Below are 20,404 nucleotides of genomic sequence, written 5' to 3'. Positions count from 1 at the left end.
GAGTTCCAGGAGTGATCTTCTGGTCTATCGGTGAGGGCGCGTGGCTGGTTTTTCCGGATGGCTGCTGGTAGATCTTCGCTCTCTGGTCGTCTGTGCCCGTCTCTGCTGTCTCCGGCCGTCTTGTATGGTGCCTCCGATCGTCTTTTGACCGTCTGTCCTCTCTTCTTAGATCTTCTAGCCAATCGCTACAGTGGCTTCTTAGAATTCGAGAAATCGGATGTTGCGTTTTCGAAAGCGAGTTTTTTGCTTGGCTCCAGACTTTCTAATTCTTCGGAAAGGGTTTACGATGTGGTGATTGAATGCGTCCCAAAAGAGATTCTCTTAACGACCCGTGCTGTGTGGTCAAAATAAATCCCTCTTGTGCTATGATGTTTGTCTCATTGTTAATGAATGAACGATTTTGGTCACGGTCATGTCACATTTAAATGTGACTATATGTGTGGTCGCCACAAATATAAATATTTAAGTAATGTTGTTTTTATTATATAGAAAACGTTCAATAGTTATATACAAAATTTTATAAAGAATTATTGTAAAGTAAAGATGTAACTTTTTATTAATTTTAATGTGGCAGACTTTCACAGATCTCAGTTGCAGCAACGTTGTGCTAGCAGTGTGTTTTAAATAGTGGTATTAATTATAACATGTATTAAGTGATCCGTTTCTTTCATGCAAAAGATGAACTGCTTTTCACAAGTATATAGGTAAACATTCCTTTAAACAGCGAAGCTTCTCTCAATATACCTGAGTGACTAGTAGACTAATATTTTACAATATGTTCTGAACCTTATGACTGAAAGCAGCATTAATGCTTTATTTGGAGGTAAAGCCTACATATGACGATCGAAACTTGAAAGATGTTACGAAATACATTTTTGACCATATCATACCATATCATATTTCAGAATATTTCTTTTGACTTTAGCACCAACATTTTAATGACATAAATTTTAGTAACAGACATATTATGAATAAAAATGCATACGAAATGGTAAATCACACTGATAATATTTTAAAAATGAGTGTGCTGTTCATGTGCACTATTCGAGATAAATTGTTCCAGCGCCTGTCAAATCTGTTATATATTAAATTATTTTACAATACATCAAAATGTATGATATTACGGCACATAACTGGAAATCTGAACGTGTTTATAACACCATCTATACCACATAGCGCAGCAAAGGCAAATCCTTGCCGCTTTATACTCCATTTGTCGCATTTGTATTCAGATCCGCCGCGGACAAATTTCTCTACGCCATTTTGTGCATTCGGGCCCATTTTTCATTCCGCCACTCGTGAAAGTGAGCATTCATCATATAGTATAACACCGTGGCCTGAAGGCTGCACAAAATCTTTTATTATATTTTTTTAAGCACACAGCACAGTCCTTTCATCTTGGCTCACATTCAAATGAAATTCATTACGTCTCGTGAATTCTCTCAGCCGGGCACTCTGCGAGAAAATTGCGTTATGCTGCTCTGGCGGATTCGAACCCTGAATCTCGGATGCTGCTACGATTCAACGTTGCAATGCAAAACAGTCTGCAGTGGAGGAGCTAAGTTAAGCGCAATAAAGTTTCGTTAAGACTGTCAGTTTAAATTTTCGTATATATGCAACGTCTCTCGGTTGTGGGGATGTGCCAAGGTTTCTATTAAAGTTTGCGCATTTTTTAAAAAATATAATAAATTAAAAAAATGTATTAAAGCAATATATCATTGATTTATTTTAAATAAACTTAATTAGTCAAAAAATCTGTTCTTTATTTTGTTAAAAATATATATAGTGCTTTAAAGCTTATAGTTCATAATTTATTACTTAGCTTTAAATGAATACAAGAAAAACTGTGTTTAGATCATATTTTTTCATATACTTGTCGAGCTCTAAGATATTAAGATATATATTTATTATTATTTATTTTTATTTTATTAATTTATTTAGCTTAATAGCTAATCTTTACATCTAACAAATTTAGTAAACATATATAAAAATATATAAAAAATACATAACAGAAAGAAAAAATAAAAATATACAATAATAAAGTCTTAATATTATAATTTATTTCTATATGTACGAAGGTGTTTTTTTATTCCTTTTATGAAACCCGTTATATTTTTGCTGTTTCGGATTTCTCTTGGAAGATTATTATATAAATCAAAACCTCCGTACATAATTCCCCTAGCCGTACTCGTTTTCTTATACTTAATTATCTTTAAATTTTCTCTATTTCTAGTATTATATTTATGTACATCTTTATTTCTTATTAAATACTTATTAAAATATTATGGTAACATATTATTTTCTAACTTATATATAAATACTAAAACATTCATACTCAATATTTCTTGAACATTCAACCATTCTAATCTATCAATCATACTTTTACAATTAGTTAATCTATTTTTATTTAAAATTACTTAAAATCTTAACTGTGATAGACCAGTATGTCTTATCTTGATTATTTTTAAATATAGTATTGAATTTTATATCATTTCTAATATACAGTATAACACCTCCTGTATGTCTGGAATTAGAATCACATCTAGTTATATTATAATTGCCAATATTTAGTTTAAAATTCTTCAATGTCATTTGTGATATGGGTTTCAGTTAACCCTAAAAATATTGGATATTCCTTTTCAGTAATTAATTCTATTTCCTCTTTATTTTTTAAATAACCCTGTGCATTGATTAATATCCCAGTTACTGATTATTGTTTCCCATATGAACTTGATTTGTTTAATTGCTATACTATATTATATTGTATTTTATTAGAGTAATTTTGCTCGTATCTTTTATAAATTGAACAATTTCTATCCATGGAGTTGTGTTCCATATTCAAATTAAGATTTAGTAATTTATTTGCTCTACAGCAATTCACACAGTTTTCTTTTTTGTTGCATTGATTTATTAAATGTTCTTCCGAACCACATTTTATACAATTTTTTTTATTTTTATATTCACTGGCTTTGTGATTATACCCATAACAGTTATAACAACGGTATATGAATATGTCTTCGTATACTTTACACCTATCCCATTCAATACTTAATTTGCCTACATCCATTATATTTTTAAATGTCGTAACATCTACTTCAATAATAGCATCATACTTATTAAATTTGTTTTTTTTAATATGTTTTACTTCTAAATAACATTTGTTTTCTTCTACACATGTGTTTTGTTTCATTATACACTTTTTTAGTTGATCATATTTTAATTCTTCAGAAATTCCAATTATTTTTATTTTTGGTTTCTTTAAATTTCCTACTTTTATATTATATTTATCTCCTAGTTTTTTTACTGCATCTGTCGTAATTTTTGATGCATCTTCTTTACTATCACATGTAATTATTATACCTCCTTTGCTTATTGGTCTTATATTTTGTATTCCAACTTCTAATTCTGTTGGTTTAATTAAATTTTTGCAATCCTTTTTTATCTGCTCTATATTTTGCATATTTTTAGGTATAATTATCGCAATATCTTTTTCTTTTTTAACGACTTCCGAATAATATTTTTCTTAATATTTATAAATACAAACATTTAATAGCAACGATTCTGCTATAAATATTTATAACATATTAATGTAACTGCTGCCTTTGTTATCTTAAAAGACGAGAAAATACTGCAAGCTCCCGCTTTATTCATTTTCTTAAGACTTTTTAACGTCCCTTTGTATTTAACCATCCAAGAAGAGTCCAAGGGTTACTCTGAAGAATTCGTTATTTATTGCTTTCAACCGTGAATAGTACTATCCACGCCTTAAACATCCTCAGAGAAAACAACGCTATTATCCGATTGTTTTTGCTTCAGCTAAACGACTGCAAAACTAAAATAGAAAAAAGTGCATAGCAACACAACCACTTTGCTAAGATCGTTAACAATTCTCGAATAGTATTACCATTGAGAACAGAGAGTGAATTTATTTTATAGACTTTTGATGTTTTGAATTACATTTCGATGCTGATTGATATTCGATATTAATGGCTTAAATTATACTACCTTTGTGTGTAAAGCGAGCCCTGTAAAATAAACGCGTAGCGTTTGATTGGTTTGATCCATTCATCGAATAGATTGACTTTGACATAATGAACATGTGGAATTATTGAACTGCTTATATCTTGACTTAATAAATTGAATGACTGTAATGTACATTTGAAATATGTATATTATATTCAATCGACAAATTACGTACTAAATTGCACTAATAGAACTATAACTCTAAAGTTGGAGGAAAAATATCGTAATATTACACAATGATCAATAATATGATTGTTGCGCTTGTGTCCAAGTTACTTAAATCGCAGAAATCTTTTTTTCTCAAGCATAAAAAAAATCCAGCAGAAAATAAATATCTCTCAAATACGAAGCAAAGTTCAACATTATAGTGATTATTTTGATGGATATCATTCGAATGTATGATATATCTATAATAATCACTTATTTTTACCATAAATAAAAATTTGCAAACGTCGTTGATTAATGTTGATATCAAACCCTCGACTTTAACTTTAAAATTAAACTTATACCATAGCGCTATTTAAAATCATGCTAGTTAGAATATTATTTAGGGAACTAAAAATAATAATATTCAAATGATTCACAGCTTATTTTAAGTACACATGTACCGAGAATGAGCTTTATCGTTTAAATGTTTTCATATCTATTCTCTTTCACTTTACCTCCAACATAAATCACATAAAATAAAAATTTGAACAGTGTTTGATATAATCCATGTTTTTTATATAGAGTTATTCCTAGAGTCTCATAACTCGATTTGTACAATTGTGTGCGATTTTCCCCTTAACCCCTATAGCACATCTCGAGGATTCGACAAAGCTTCCAACTTGTACAAACACTTGGCTCGTGCTCACCTTGTGCAAACAAAGCCAAAGAAAATATCTGTTAAATTCGCACATATTAATCAGCCGCATGTTTGTTCAGCTCTTGGTTGAAATCATGTTATATATGAATACACATACACCTATATAATATCTACATGTACTGTTTTCGAGCTGATGGATACTTTAGGTATAAATTCAATAATTATCCTGAAGTTTGTTATTCAATTATTAACTAGTACTTGTACCTGTGTTTATGCAGAGAAAATGCCTGGCTGCGAGAGGTGTGTGTTTAAATAATTCGATTTTGCGCCAAACGTCAACATCTGGAAGCATGAGAGATTTCGAAACGCAGAGAACGAGACTCAAAGTTCCTTAATCAAAATAATACAATTATAATATGCTTTTATAAAGAGTAATAATTCAAATACTTAAAACTTATTACATTTTCTTTGCCAAATCCCTCTAAAAATATTTTTATATGCCATCTGCGTAAAAACAGTAGTTGATGTCATACATGCCCTGGATTGCTAATTTACTATTTTAGCATATATTATGATGTCTACTTTAATTCTCGCATAAGGAGATTTTGTCACTGTTTTGTGAAAAATAGAAAGTTGGTAACAGTGGACAATGAATGACGCTACTTTATTGAATATTTTGCTGACCCTTCTATATTTTATATTTTGCTGAATGACGCTACTTTTTCCACAGCGTATTTGCAGTCTTCCACATTTATTCACAGCAAATGCTTTTTAATTCCAATAAATCATTCTGATTAAAACGATTCTTAACCGGTAATAGTAGCAAAATCTACTTTCGTTTTTAATTATTAAAATCCTATTTCACACTTACATAATTTCTCCGCTTTAACCCACCCGACCGGTCGGAGCAAATTGAAATCCCGTCGGGCAATTACCGTTTACTTCTGGGGCGTTCTTTGCACCGATCCGGCCCTTAATTCCCCACCGGTTAATTACCGATCCGGTTAAACGCTTAACTCCATGCCATGAGCATTTGCATCATAATGTGCAGTTTGCATTCGCTGTTATGCCACGGTATCTTTGCATTAACCGAGTCGGTATCTCTTAAGACCATCGTAATGTATGTATGTATATAATACTTAGGTGGTGCTGGTATACGTCTCAATGCTATGTCGTCTTCTGGTCGTGTTCATGGTAAATATTATGCTTGTTTAATAGCGCTTTATGAAGTTGTGCGGTTCAGTCTGGAGATCTGAGAACAGCTAAAGAAGCATTCATAATGTTGGCATTGTTATATAATATGAATTATATTATTGTACAATATAATTAAAATCAGCATTTAATCAGGTAAAATATATTTTCTTTAGTATAAAAATGAATCTAGCAGTGAAAATATATTTTTAATGGTGTGGGGGTTTCTATCACCTGCACAATTTATCTAGAGGACACTAACGTCTATTCTAACAAACAAAAAAAGAGATCAACCCGTCTCAAAGGTGAGATCTTGTGAGCAAGTAATTGCGATATCATCGACTATCATACATTAGTAGCGCTGAAAAAGCTACTAAGCAATACACTCTACCCTGCAGACAAAACTTTTTTTTTTTGACTCTTTGCTTACAGATCGCCGGAGTTGCCATTTTGATTGTTTCTCTCAAGGTGTGAACAGATTTAGGGGGCGTATATAAAAAGCGATGCAATTGCATCGCAAACATCCTCATCTACGCTTCGCCAGAACTCGCTTGAAACAGCGTTATAATATATAACACTTGATCATGTCACAAAGTCACAATAGAGATGAGACATCAACGAATCGTTTAGAATATATCACGACAGATCCCAGCTGTTCCATCAAAATCACAGCCGACAATAATACAACTAGACACTCCAGCGAATACTCTCTGATTTCAAAAATCTGCTTTTTTAATTGTACCGTCTAATAGCGGCATCTACATTTCTTTAATATATATGGTAATTTATATATATTTAAAAAATAAACTAGTACTAGTTTTTCTGGCGTCTATTTGGCTGCTTCGTGATATTTTTCTAGTCATTTCTAGTGATGCGGAGTTTTTAAAAATCTCATTTTCATTGCCTTTAAGTTTAGAGCTGCAAGCAGTTATTTAATTCGATATTTCGTATTGCCCAATTGATAAGGCCTTTAAAAATAGTTATGACTCCTTATATACGGAGCCACTTCCTGCACTTTTAATCATCAATAGCATCAGTTCTAAGTAGTGCTATATAATTTTATATATAAAACTTTTTTCAATCAATAATCCAATCAAAAGACAATCGATCAAATAATTTTACCAATTAATTGTAAAATAAGAAAATTTTATTTCAATATCAAAAGCTTCATCAAAGCGTACGAATCTCGGAGCGTGAAGCGATTTTTTGCTCTGGCTTCATTGTTTCGGGTTCGAATTGTGAAAAATTTCTGCTGGGACATTACGGAGAAGCTTTCAAATGGGAGGTGGTGGAAATTGGGTAGTTTGAATAGCTGCCCCATCTCCAGGACAAGAGCATCCATAACCGTCGCGTATATCCCGGGCCGGCGCTCAATAACGCCATCTGCGTGCCGCATAATTCCTGAAAAATTATGTTCGTGACACTCGCGACACCAATGGGAAGAATAAAAAAGGGCCCCCTTTCGCCTTTCGATATAATAATTTATCGCCATTATTTGACAAGTGCTCTCCCACCGCGCGAAATCTTGCCGAACAAAAGGGCCCATTCAGATGGGGGTTTTAAAGCGTTTGACGGATCTAGGGGTAATTATGCGAGAGGTAGGAAAATGTATGTGGGGTTTTTGAATAAATATATACTAAATAATAAAAATATAATTAAAATATTCACTCTTTCTCTCGTTCAATGTGTAGGAAAGTATCGATCGAATTTCCTTTCTTTCGGGGCAAGTGAAAAAAACGACCGGGAAAAGTTTTTTGCAATCAAATTACAAAAATAGAGGAACATTAAATAGCACCGTGCAACTTTTTTTCACTACAGATTAACCTAGTTTATATGTTAAACTGTGCATTGACGTATATTTTTTTGAAATTTATAGTTGAAAAAAAACTACGCCAGCAATTAGCATGTATGATGCAATTTAATCGGTAGGGAACTTTTTAGCTAGCATATTGTATTAAAATACTGAATACTTATTTTAAAAGCGTTATACTATTTTTAGAATATATTTAGAACGAACCATTTAATATATAAATAAAACGAACATCGATTTATTGTAGCCAAAGAAAAAATACACCATTGTTGACTCGAACCAATCAATTTCATCGAAAATCCTCCTACATTTTTTGTACCACACCACATATTTAAAGAAAGTAAACCTTTTTAGATCGTCTAAGCGCCTATTTTTTCCCTCTTCGGCTCGTTAAAGGGTTACAAATCTCGCTGCGGTAGATTGATAGCATTAAATTTGTTCTTATTTTTCACACAGCGATAGTTTCTCGGCGAAGCGCTGAAACGGCAATTCATTCACGATGTTAAATGTCGGGGCGCTTTCGTGGTCGAGAGCACCTGCCCGCCAGGGCCGGATCCGGCCAAGATAGAGTACTCACGGGCGCCCGCCAATTATTCATACTGTCATATTGGATTCGCTGATACGGCACGTTCGCACTGCCGGTCGAAATTCCGGTTGAACCGATTTAATTTTTACAAATTGAGTTTCAGGGCCTATATAATGTTTTGTTTGAGTGATTTTAACTTAATTAATTATAAATAATGAAGTACGTGTCAATAAATAAATCTAAAATTAATAGGTTTTCATACCGTTACCGTCACACATAAAAATTGTATTTGTAACTCTCAGGCTAATAGTGTGCTCGTTGAAATTTGATGTCAAAGACTCGCACCAAAATATATATTACCATTGACAATTAAATATTAACGAAAAGTTATTATGATAAAATATTTAAATACCTTGATTCGGGAGCAATTAAGAGATAACACATCGATTAAACACCCATCTGAAATAAGCATTAATTACTTTACAAACATCTTTAGCGCTTGCTTATATTTTAGGTATTTCTTCAACATTTAAAAAAACTGCTAAAATTCACCTAATAAAATACCACAAATATTAGTCAAAAATTTAAAAAAAGAATCTTTTGTGTTTAAAAATATATTTGGGAAAAAAAAGTAAAGTATTTTTTTGACAGAACAAATATGCTTTAATTTTATTACGAAAAAGAGTACGGGTCTTTTAATGTTAATATAAAGTTTTCGACCACGGTATGTCCTGACAGTTGTATTCACAAATTGTACAATTATATAGCCCCCGACTATCTGCCACCCTTAATGCGCTTATACCTGAGTGAAACAATATATGTTATCTCACAAAATGATTATCAATTTATACTGCATAAAATTCCAGCTGGAGTTTCTCAAACAATTTTTCCCGAGCCATCTCCTTTTATATTGTATATGCATACGAATGAAATTCTAAAATTAAAAAATGTATGTTAATCTATATAAGTATGCTGAATATTAAGCTATTTTATCGAGTGCTTGCGGTCTTAAACCAATTGCAGATAAATTACAGAAATCTTTGGAAAACTTAATTAATTCATTTTTTGAGAGGTAAAAAATTATAATTATAAAAAAAGGTAAATTATATTCATAAAACATAAACTAACTTTTTCACCGTTTCTGCAAAGTGGAAATCTAGCAAAAATACACCTTGTTCTAAGGGCTTGCTGCAATTGCGGCCCTTTAATAGAAATATATTTATTGGAAAAAGTGCGTTTAATACAAAAAATGAAACTCTAATTTACATATAATTATTCATGCTCATATTAACATATACCTGTCTAGTGTAGACAGTAAAAATATTTGGTATATTGTAAATTATCTAAAATAAATCCATACAAATAATATATAATACGCTATTTTATAGTTATCTTCAAAAAACTGCATATTAGCTTATAATTACCAACATTTTCATACAAAAAAATACTAGATTTTGCGTAGCCCCACTAATTTACAAATAATAAACTTCAATGTACTTAATTTGTTTGTTTTGTAAAATAAGTTATAGTTTTTTATCTTTTTAACTGTAACCACTAACGTTTTATTTTACATTAATATTTTTTTTTATGTTGTAGCTAATTACAAAATTGTAAGCAATCAAATCAATTCCTCTTAAAATATTCACTGTCGACGAAATTTTTTTCAGTACAACAAAGCTAATCAAAAAAGTTTTTTAGACATTAGCTTTATTGGAAAGATAATTTTATACCATTAGTGCTTAAATATGATTTCGGACTGACTCAAATAAAGCGGAATCTAAAATTCCAATTTTAGACCAATTTTTCGAGCAGCTAGAGCTTATATCGGCAATAACGCGGCGAATGTTGGCTTCAAAGTCATCAATCGTTTCTGGTTTATCGGCGTAAACTAGCGACTTCACATATCCTAACAGAAAATAATTCAAAATAATAAATCACATGATCTTGGAGACCAATTCACAGGTCCATTACGCGAAATTATGCACTCATCGTATGTTTTCTTCAATAAATTGATTGTGGCGCACACGGTGTGGCATGTTACGCCGTCTTATTGAAACCAAAGCTCTTCGACAATAATGTCATTAAATTGGGGAACAAAAAAACAGTTATCATGGATCTATATCGCTCTTCATTGACTGTAACCGGCATCATTTTTGAATAAATATGGATCAATGACTCACATTGTGACAGACAGTGACTTTATGTGGATGTAACGGCGTCTCAATAATCGCTTGTGGCTTTTTTTCACTACAAATGACGTAACCATTTTACCATAAATAAGCCTCATCGCTAAATAAAATTTTGTAGGAAAAATTAGCATCAATAGCAATCTTGTTTTTAGCCCATTCATTAAACAAACGACGCATACGATGGTCAAGCGGCTTTAATTATTGCACAAACTGGATCTTGTAAGCTTTCAAACCAAGATCTTTCTGCAAATCCTTTCATAAAGTGGATGGACACAGCTCCAATTGCTGTGCACGATGGTGATTCTATTCATTCGGGTCCTCCTTAATACTACGCACCACAGCAGAAACAACTTCTTTGGTGCGCACTGTACGATGTCTCTGCGGGTGCGTATTATCAATTAGAGTATGCGTGGTGCGAAAACGATCTATGGTTATTGGAATTACTTGCTCGGATGGACTGTTATGTTACGCACGGTAAGTTTCACGAACTAAATCAAGATTTTCGAAATAAATTTACACAATTTGTAAGTGCTGTTTTGGCGTCAGTATATTCATTCTGAATTTGCAAACCAAACTGAGCGCAAGTCAGCTGTCAGCTGTAAAATTGGCGGTCGCTGAAAAAACTGTTGCCAATTCTCATAACAAACTTTTAAAAAAACACCCTTTACTATTTTATAAATCTGCTCAAATCTTCTCATAGAATTTATGGTTTATTGTCGTTCATTATTACACAATTGAAATATGAAGATAAAATTTATATATTTTTTGTATCATTCAACCGTAAAAAGATCTGTAAGCACTGTTTTTATTTAATTTTACTAATGGATAACATAAATAAATATTTAATATTTTTATTGCTATCGTTGATCGCCATATCTTACAATCCGCGAAATAAATCAGCTGCTAAATAATTTCCTGGCTAACTCTTGGCGATAATTTAAGTCTTTCTTACTGCTTTTAAAAAAACTAGGCTCTATGGAATAGGATTACTTAATAAATTTTGGTTCGGACTCATATATGCCTTCGAGAAAAATTTAATTTATTATCGAAGTAAAGTATTTCATGATTTAAGTATGAATTATTAATTATCGAATTAAAACTATATGTACCTTTAATTAGTGACTTATATTTTTTAATTAATCCTTATTCAGAATACATAATATTTGCGCACCAGATATTATCAAATTTAAAACGAACGATAACATATATACATCCGTACTTTTATTTCTGTAAATTATTTAAATAAATATAAAAAATAATTTAATAATTTATTATTAAAGTGATTTAGTTATTTGTATATTTAATATTAAAAGTCATACGAATAAAGTAAAAAAAAAACATTAAAAAAAATTCAAATCAAACCTAACGATTTTCTTATGTTTGTCGTACTAAATAAAATACGAAAAACAAAAGCTTAAAAACCACTGCAGTGAAATACATATTTATTTTGTGACGTATACGCAACCACTCGCACACAATATCAAATGTCAGTTATTATATTATACGACAGCGTATTGTTACGTCATTTCGCCGCCTCCCTATCGGTTCCGGTTCCGATCGGGACGCCGTTTCCGAAGCTCGTACCCAAAAAACTTGGCATTCCTCCTTCCGCTCGATTCCAGCCGAAAAGCCTTCGCAATAAATATGTAAATTTAAAAAAACACCCATCCACCCTAAATTTTCGCCTCGTCACACCAATATTCCTCGCGAGAGGGCGATCATTGTGTATGATTTGCTGCTCGCATTGTTTACGGCACTTTTTTGCGGCCCGCGTGCGCCGGCCGTATTTTCATATTCGGACCATAAATCAGGCAACTCGCCCCGGATATTCTTATTTCACCGTCCGGTGCGGCCCGCGGGCTCGGAACCTCGAAGTTTTCGAATAACTTCCGGATGCAGCTTTGGATAATGTCACTGCAAGTATGTTGTTTTTATTTTTTTTCAAATTTTATTTTCTTAGTACTAAAAGTTTATCTTTTGAATAAACTATTTTTTATTTCCTTGTTAATAATACAAATTTATATCATTTTAAATTTAATCTTTTAAAAGAAATATTGAGGAATAAGATGCCCATTTTTAATAATGATTTTTTTTTGTGCAAATTCGTTTTACGCACTAATCAGCTCCAACTCGGAATTTGATGAGAGTCAAATATAAAACTCTGCGACGCAAAACAAAATGTTATATAAACCTAATTTATATTTAATTATTTTAAATGAGCGTGTTTTAAAAAAAAAATAATAATAATAATTTTTGATTGTCTTATCTATCATATTGCTGTAAACATTGAAATGCACATTTTAAGACATGTGGAGTATATTCTTATTATTTTTATAATATTTTTAGGGTTTTAAGAATATTTCAGAAGCACTTGAATATCATTCATTGTATTTTCTAACGAATATTTACAATTTTTTACTTATTATTTAACCTTTTAAGTTCATGTTTGTGTTGCAAAGTATTAATTATGGTACCGTTATCATTACCAGAACTTTTTAATACATACGTAAACACAATTTCAGAATGCTCATTCAGCGAAATGTACTGAAATAATTTCAATAAATAACCGATAAAACCACACGCGTAACTGTAGCATGTTCAAAAAACCGTCAAAAATAGTAAAACCACTTTGGTGCATAATTGCATGAAACGAACTGGAATAAACCGCAAATTTTCGGTCATCAGATTTAAAAAAAAATACAAACAATGTATATTTTCATTCAACAAGTAGGATTAAGATATTTTTGTACTTTCAATAAAGTTAAGCAATAGCACAGTATTTTTTAATATTTATATAAAATTAAACTAATGTATATTTACATATATTATATATTTCCTAATAGATAAATTATTAATTATTAAATTATTTTGCGTATTTCTTTTAGTCAGTTTTTTTCTTCTGTGGATTATCTCAGAACTACTATATGAACATACAATTAAATACATTTTTTTGTAAGCCAACATAGCTTGAATTTCTCAGGAATGAGCTTTTTAAGCGAAACAGATAGACAGGGGTTTTATATTTCTATAGTTCGTGTCATACCGTGTTGAAATCTCTTTCTATACCTAACATTAAATAGCCCTTACTTTTTTTTTAAATAAAATTAGCGCATTTTTGCTTCAGCAAAGTTATGATCTCGTCGAGTGATTTTTGTAAACAACGAACTGTTCTTATATAATTTTAATAAATAACAGAAATAAACTGATTAGAATTTTATGATCCTTATCTGGTGAATTTTAACAGTTAAATGGTTTAAAAATACTTAAAATATAAGTTCGTGTTGATCTCAGGCTCCTTTAAGTAAATTTCTTATAATAAATATTCGCTTTACAAATATTGCTATTTCTATGAATGTAGCAGTTATCTCTTAACAAAATATTCTTGCAATCGCAATGGTAAATACTTTAAGCCATTTTAAATAAACTTATATACCTCCGTGTTTATTTTTCTATCTTAAATAAATTAAAAAAATAAATGTTATGAAACATATAAATTTTAATGCTGTATTTTTCTACATTTTTTTATTATTTTTAGGTACTTAATAAGCTCATTAATTTATGATGAATATAACATATTTTTTTAATTCAACAGGGGCGAGGATACGGCACGGCAGACGGAGGCTACCAGGGTGGAGGAGGTTCTAGGGGCAGAACGAGGGTGAGTAGAGCAAAAAAAAAGACATTTTTCTTCCGCATTTAACATACGTCGATTCGTTCCGTTGAAAAGAAAAAGACGTATTGGATTTTCAAACTTGTGTATGCACGCATATTTATAAACATACATATACAAAATATGTATATTTCGCACTCGGGCTCCGAGAGCTTTTCCCCCTTCGACGAAGGTTAAATAAAGTTTGCGAAATATGAACGTTTCTAAAAATTTCTACTGGAAATTACTTTCGGAATTCAATTTCCCGTCGTTGAACTCGACCCCCGCTCTCGCACTCCTCTCCTTCGCCAATATGTACAGGGCCGACACGTGAACGTACGATAACGTATAGCCCAGGGCGTCCGTGAAATCCGTGCAGCTCCTCTCCTTCCACACCGCTCTTCTTTCCCGACCGGCAGACGGCAAATATTTCACGTGAAATATTTTCACGTGTCGACCGAGCCGTGATCGATTGCCATGAATATCGACGAAAACAAGGGACGACACATTTCAATATGTAAATGTATCTGAGGAAAGGAAACGGTCCTTACGCGACGTCACCGCCCACTTGTGAACTATTTTGAATTTTCAATTCGAAGTAAAAAATCCGAACTTACACTTGCTTATTTTAGTAGCGAGGTTAGATAAAATAAAAATATACTATAAATTAATTTATATACTGGTCACTGGGTATTCCAGGCAATTTTTTCAATGCCCAATTACTAATGTTTCGAAATTAATAATTTAATCTACTTTTAATGTAGTACTAAAATATGAAAACAGAAATTCTGGTAAATAATATACATGTTTATTTATTTATATACCTAAAAAACATTTACATAATTTACATTAATGGTAAGACCATAGTGCGTCCACCAACTGGGAGTACTTGTTTGAGAATAAATCAATACTAAGCGATAGATGGTTAAAACATTGGATAGCTGTGCTTATTGGAGTAATCAAATACTATTGTTCTTGAATTCGGTACTTCAAATAGTATTCCATAACTCAAGCGCTACTAATTAGATTGCACATAAAATGATGCTCTTTTAGATTGTGAATATTCAATACTAGCACCTTAAAAAAGTCATGGAAATCGTATTCCAGCAAACCATGAAAAATTGTTTTGGAAAAAAAAAATTATTTATGTTTATATTTCCTTAGATAAATAAATTTAAGAAATTTTATTTTGACTGTTTCTATTAGAAATGAAACAGTCGTTTTCAATGGTACTGCGCACCAAGTTTTTTCAAATTTCATTTTAAGATAGTATAAACGAATATTCGACCAATTATTTGTTTAGTTGAAAATCGTGCAATTTAGAACATTAGTCTGGAAGTTGACAAATAATTTTTAGTTTTAATTTAGAAAATTCTACTGCTTAAAAAATATTTGAATAATTAAACTAAAGCTACGGGAAATTTTAATTTAGTAAATTTTACATAATACTTGCGTGCCAAACGCGATCGAAAGCTTTAACAATGCCCAAAAACACTGCTCCTGTAGTAATTTTTCTGTCGAAGCTCGATATATTATAGTTGATCCGTGACAAATTGAGAACATTTGAACTCAAGTTGCTCATCTGGCAATATATTATTATTTTGAAAATGTTCTAGAACTAAATTTTAAATTATCTTTTCGTATATTTCATTTGCCACGGGCAGTAAACTTATTGGTCAATAGCCCGAAGAATGTGTAACGTCCGTACCCGGTTTTCAAATAACTGTTACGTCAACTTTCTACTTGATTAACATACGAGTATTTTTAATAAAACACATATCAATTCTTAAGTGATACTTTTTTAAAGCAAATTTATATCAGCTAAAGATATGCCAAAGACACTTTAAAATATAGCGAGAAATAGTTTATTTTATATATATATATATATGTATATGTATATATAAAATGTATGTCTTCTGAATTTAAATTGATGTCTAAAATTATCTAAATATAATCTTTAGACATATTATTTATTTTATTAATTTATTTAGCTTAATAGCTAATCTTTACATCTAACAAATTTAGTAAACATATATAAAAATATATAAAAAATACATAACAGAAAGAAAAAATAAAAATATACAATAATAAAGTCTTAATATTATAATTTATTTCTATATGTACGAAGGTGTTTTTTTATTCCATTTATGAAACCCGTTATATTTTTGCTGTTTCGGATTTCTCTTGGAAGACTATTATATAAATCAAAACCTCCGTATATAATTCCCCTAGCCGTACTCGTTTTCTTATACTTAATTATCTTTAAATTTTCTTTATTTCTAGTATTATATTTATGTACATCTTTATTTCTTATTAAATACTTATTAAAATATTCTGGTAACATATTATTTTCTAACTTATATATAAATACTAAAACATTCATACTCAATATTTCTTGAACATTCAACCATTCTAATCTATCAATCATACTTTTACAATTAGTTAATCTATTTTTATTTAAGATTACTCTCATTGCCCTATTTTGTAATTTTTGCAACATTTGTTTATCTAATTTATTTAACATATTTAATAGTGTTGCACGATAATTAAAATTATACTATTTAAATTATTTTTTTTATATATACACTTAATATATTTCTTAATCTAGATAATAAACCTATTTTTCTACTAATTATTTTTAATATGTAATTACAATGTTCTTTAAAATTTAATTTTGTATCAACAATTACTCCTAAATATTTTATATTATCCACTATTTCTATACTAGAGTTATTTATTACTATTTGGTACTATTATCTAACACATTTTTATAATTAATAAACATACATTTAGTTTTATTCTAATTTAATTTAAGTACCATATTTCTAATATACTTAATTCATTATTTAAATTATTTACAATTTCTTTAATGTTATCACCTATGCAATACATTAATGTGTCATCCGCAAATAGATTAATTTTACATTTTTTCACGTTATTAACTATATCATTAATATACAAAACAAATAACAATGGTCCCAATTTAGACCCTTGTGGTACTCCATAAGACACTAATTTCTCTTCAGAATATACATTATTTATTTTAACTTTTTGTTTTCTTTTATATAAGTAATTATTAAACCATCTTAAAACTATATCACTTATACCTATACTCTCCAATTTCTTTAACATTATTTTTCTGTCTATTGTTTCGAAGGCTCTCTTGAAATCCAAGAAAACTGCTCCAATGACTTTGTTTGTATCCTTAGCCAACAGCCAATCATTTATCACTACTTGTAATGCAGTTTCAGTGGAATGCTTTTCTCTGAATCAAAAATAAATTAATTAAAATAAATTAATAAAGTTTATTCAGTTCTCAGTATGTTGATAAAGTTAATGGCACAATGCGCCGCTTCGTAATTAACAATCAATAATTAATTATTGCTAGGACACAACAGCTACTGTTTAGACACAAAGGGCATAATCGTAATTGATATATGTTGCGCATCCCATGTAACTATCGCATTAGAAGCCGGACAACGCTCTAGCTTGGTCAAAGGAGTCGCTTCAAGTTGTCGGTAGTTAACGCGATCCTCATTCAAGAGATGCACTGATTGCCTTTGATTCATTCCACATCAGCATTGTTCTTGTGAATCATAACGTGATTGCGTTGCTATAGTTAGGGATGCACACGATAAAGTGGTTAACAGCACATTCTAGCGATGCAAAAATATGTCAACAATATAAATACTTAGCATAGCAATGGCTCATAGTATTTGTCCGAGACAACAAGGTATTCAATCGGTTAATGCCGATTAAACTTTTGAGATTACTCGGCCGAGTACTATAAAATACGTTAGTACTCGGCCGAGTGAACTGACTAAAAATAGATACGCTCAATAAGTATAATATTAAAATAGTGGAATTTCTTCTAGCAAGAGCAGCGTTTGTATTGTCTTTGAAATATAATGCTGACACTCAATAATGTCTTATGATATTTATTATTATTCATATATGATTTTCCTCTTACTAGATATATTTATAAATCATATTTGTAATACAAAAATATAGTGCGTGTATCTATTAATACTCTTGTCTCTATAGTGCTTTATATTATATAATACACAATATCCTTTCATTCTTTCACGAAAATAATTAAGTAAAAGTGACTCAGAAGAGATATTGATTTTTCATTTCGTATAAAGGTAGATATATTTATATGGGTGTACTACGTGGAAGTATAACTTATTTATAAAGCGAGTTATAAGAAGAGAACAGGAAAGTTGTAGGGTCTACTTCCGTTTCCGACGCTCATATGTCGTTGAGTTTTCAGAAGAGTAAAAGAGGTGGGGAGAGACAGAGAGCTCTAATCGGAATTATTGCCATGGAGGGCGTATGTCAATCCTACATCAACTAAACACAATGATCCTACGACGTGAAAGGGCTCATTGTGTCACGGCAAGGTTTAAGTGTATGACAGGAAATTACACTTAACCCATTTCCAAAGAATTCCCGGCATATTTCAAAAGATAAAAGGGAGGCACGATGGCTCAGGTCGGCGCAAGGTCGCGCCAATCAAGAAACGTACATTTTTTCGCGAGGGTTGTTTCAATTTGTATTTATCTCAAATTAATATTTGAAAGTAAAGTAAATATAAAGATAAAACGTTGTAAGGTAATAGAAAAGTCGCTTGTTTGCTATTTTCCAATGATATAAATCCGTAACACACTGTTCTATTTATATGATACATATCTGATGTAATATTTCCTTTGACGATACAAGTAAATACAAATATAAATTTCAATGAGCTGTGACAAACAGTCCAATACAAAGTCGCACAAAGCGTAGGATGGTAGATGTTGAGAATAAATATTTTATATTCAAAAAGAATGGAATAGATAAGAGTCAAAAATATTAAACTGAAATTTGGTTGGGTTACGTTAAATTAGTTGAGCTATAAATCGCAAAAATATTTTCTGATTTTTTTAATTTATAAGAGAATGTTTTACCTCTAAAGGGTTCCAAATTAAAAAAGGTGGCAATAGATTAATAAAACGGAACGCGTTTTTGTTCTATAACTAAGCATCTTAACGACGACCGTTCGCCAAACAAGATAAAGACGTTTCTTGGAACGACTTTTTGACTTTTCTTAGCACTTATTTGAAACTGCTTTTCGATAAGATAGGATAGCGTAATTTAAGCCTTTTTTTTAAATATACATATATCATTGAAATTGACTTATCTAAATTTGTAAACGGTTACTAGAAACCATTTTTTTTTCATTCGCTTTGAATATTAGACGCCATTGTTTTGTGTCGTTGGTTAAAGCAAAAAGAAGAGCGCATGTTTCTGTAGCCCTTGGCTCGTCGGGCCATTAAAGACTTTTTAGCAGGTCAATACTGCAGTGAGCTACCATTTTCTGACTTTTTAGAGATTAATTTACGGAACAAGGTCCTTCTAAGATGTTAAGCTAGAAATCTGCGCCATTTTAAGACAAGTCACTGAGTATCTGTGCCCCCGGATAATGTGCTCCGTATTTTCAATGACGTCTTTTATTTGTGTTTAACCAGCGTTTTTTTTTCGTGTGCTATAAAATAATAAATAGGTATACTTAAATTAAAATAACTTAAATTGCTTAAGATTCTCACAAGCTTCTATGTAAAATATTATTTTGTTTTCAATATTTTTTTCTTAAAAGTTTTTATTGCTATAGTGATAATTTGCTTTCTTTATATCGTTAATAATTTTGTCTCGTAATGTTAATAATATTTATTCTACATCAGCATTTGCAAAGAAATGATATCTAATAAATAAATTTAAATATATTAAAATTCATAAATAGACCCACCCTGACTTACCGTTTGCTCCGGAGCATTGATGCACAGAATCGTTGCTCGTGATACAATTAAATATTCATTGACTCTTCTTTGTTCGCAACCGTGTCCGCCGCCGCGTAATCATATGATGAGATTAGCCGACTCACTGACAAAAATCGTTCAAATCCTCTCCAGGCCAGGGTCGATTCGTAGCATTTCTCTAAATTCCGAAATACAGAACACAGGCGGCAGGGGTGGAGGTCGTGATCGGGGCGGAATGGCAAGGGTTGCAACAGCGTAGCGCTACAAAGGCTCGCCGCCTAATTGGCATCCCCGTTCGACATTCGGATTCGAATGGAATTACAGATTTTATCTAGGAAATGAATAGACACTGGCAGTTACGCGCCGTACATATATATATATATATACAGATAGTAACGCGCAAAAGTATAGCT

At 31.1% G+C, this 20,404-nt stretch overlaps 1 protein-coding gene across 12 annotated transcripts in view; it reads left to right on the top strand.

Annotated features, from left to right (window-relative positions):
- Positions 1–20,404, top strand: part of mmd (disintegrin and metalloproteinase domain-containing protein mind-meld) — a 641,110-nt gene that overhangs the window by 490,021 nt on the left and 130,685 nt on the right. For all 12 annotated transcript variants that reach the window (XM_088196874.1, XM_088196873.1, XM_088196875.1 and 9 more), the window contains one exon: positions 14,137–14,202. In XM_088196874.1, coding sequence (XP_088053000.1) covers positions 14,137–14,202 — 66 coding nt within the window. The remainder of the gene's footprint in view (positions 1–14,136; positions 14,203–20,404) is intronic.

This window comes from Plectrocnemia conspersa, unplaced genomic scaffold (assembly GCF_051122295.1).
Source record: "Plectrocnemia conspersa isolate PC_06_02 unplaced genomic scaffold, ASM5112229v1 ptg000011l, whole genome shotgun sequence".
NCBI lineage: Eukaryota > Metazoa > Arthropoda > Insecta > Trichoptera > Polycentropodidae > Plectrocnemia > Plectrocnemia conspersa.
The sequence above is the reverse complement of the archived record's forward strand: the minus strand, read 5'-3'. Positions and strand labels throughout refer to the sequence as shown.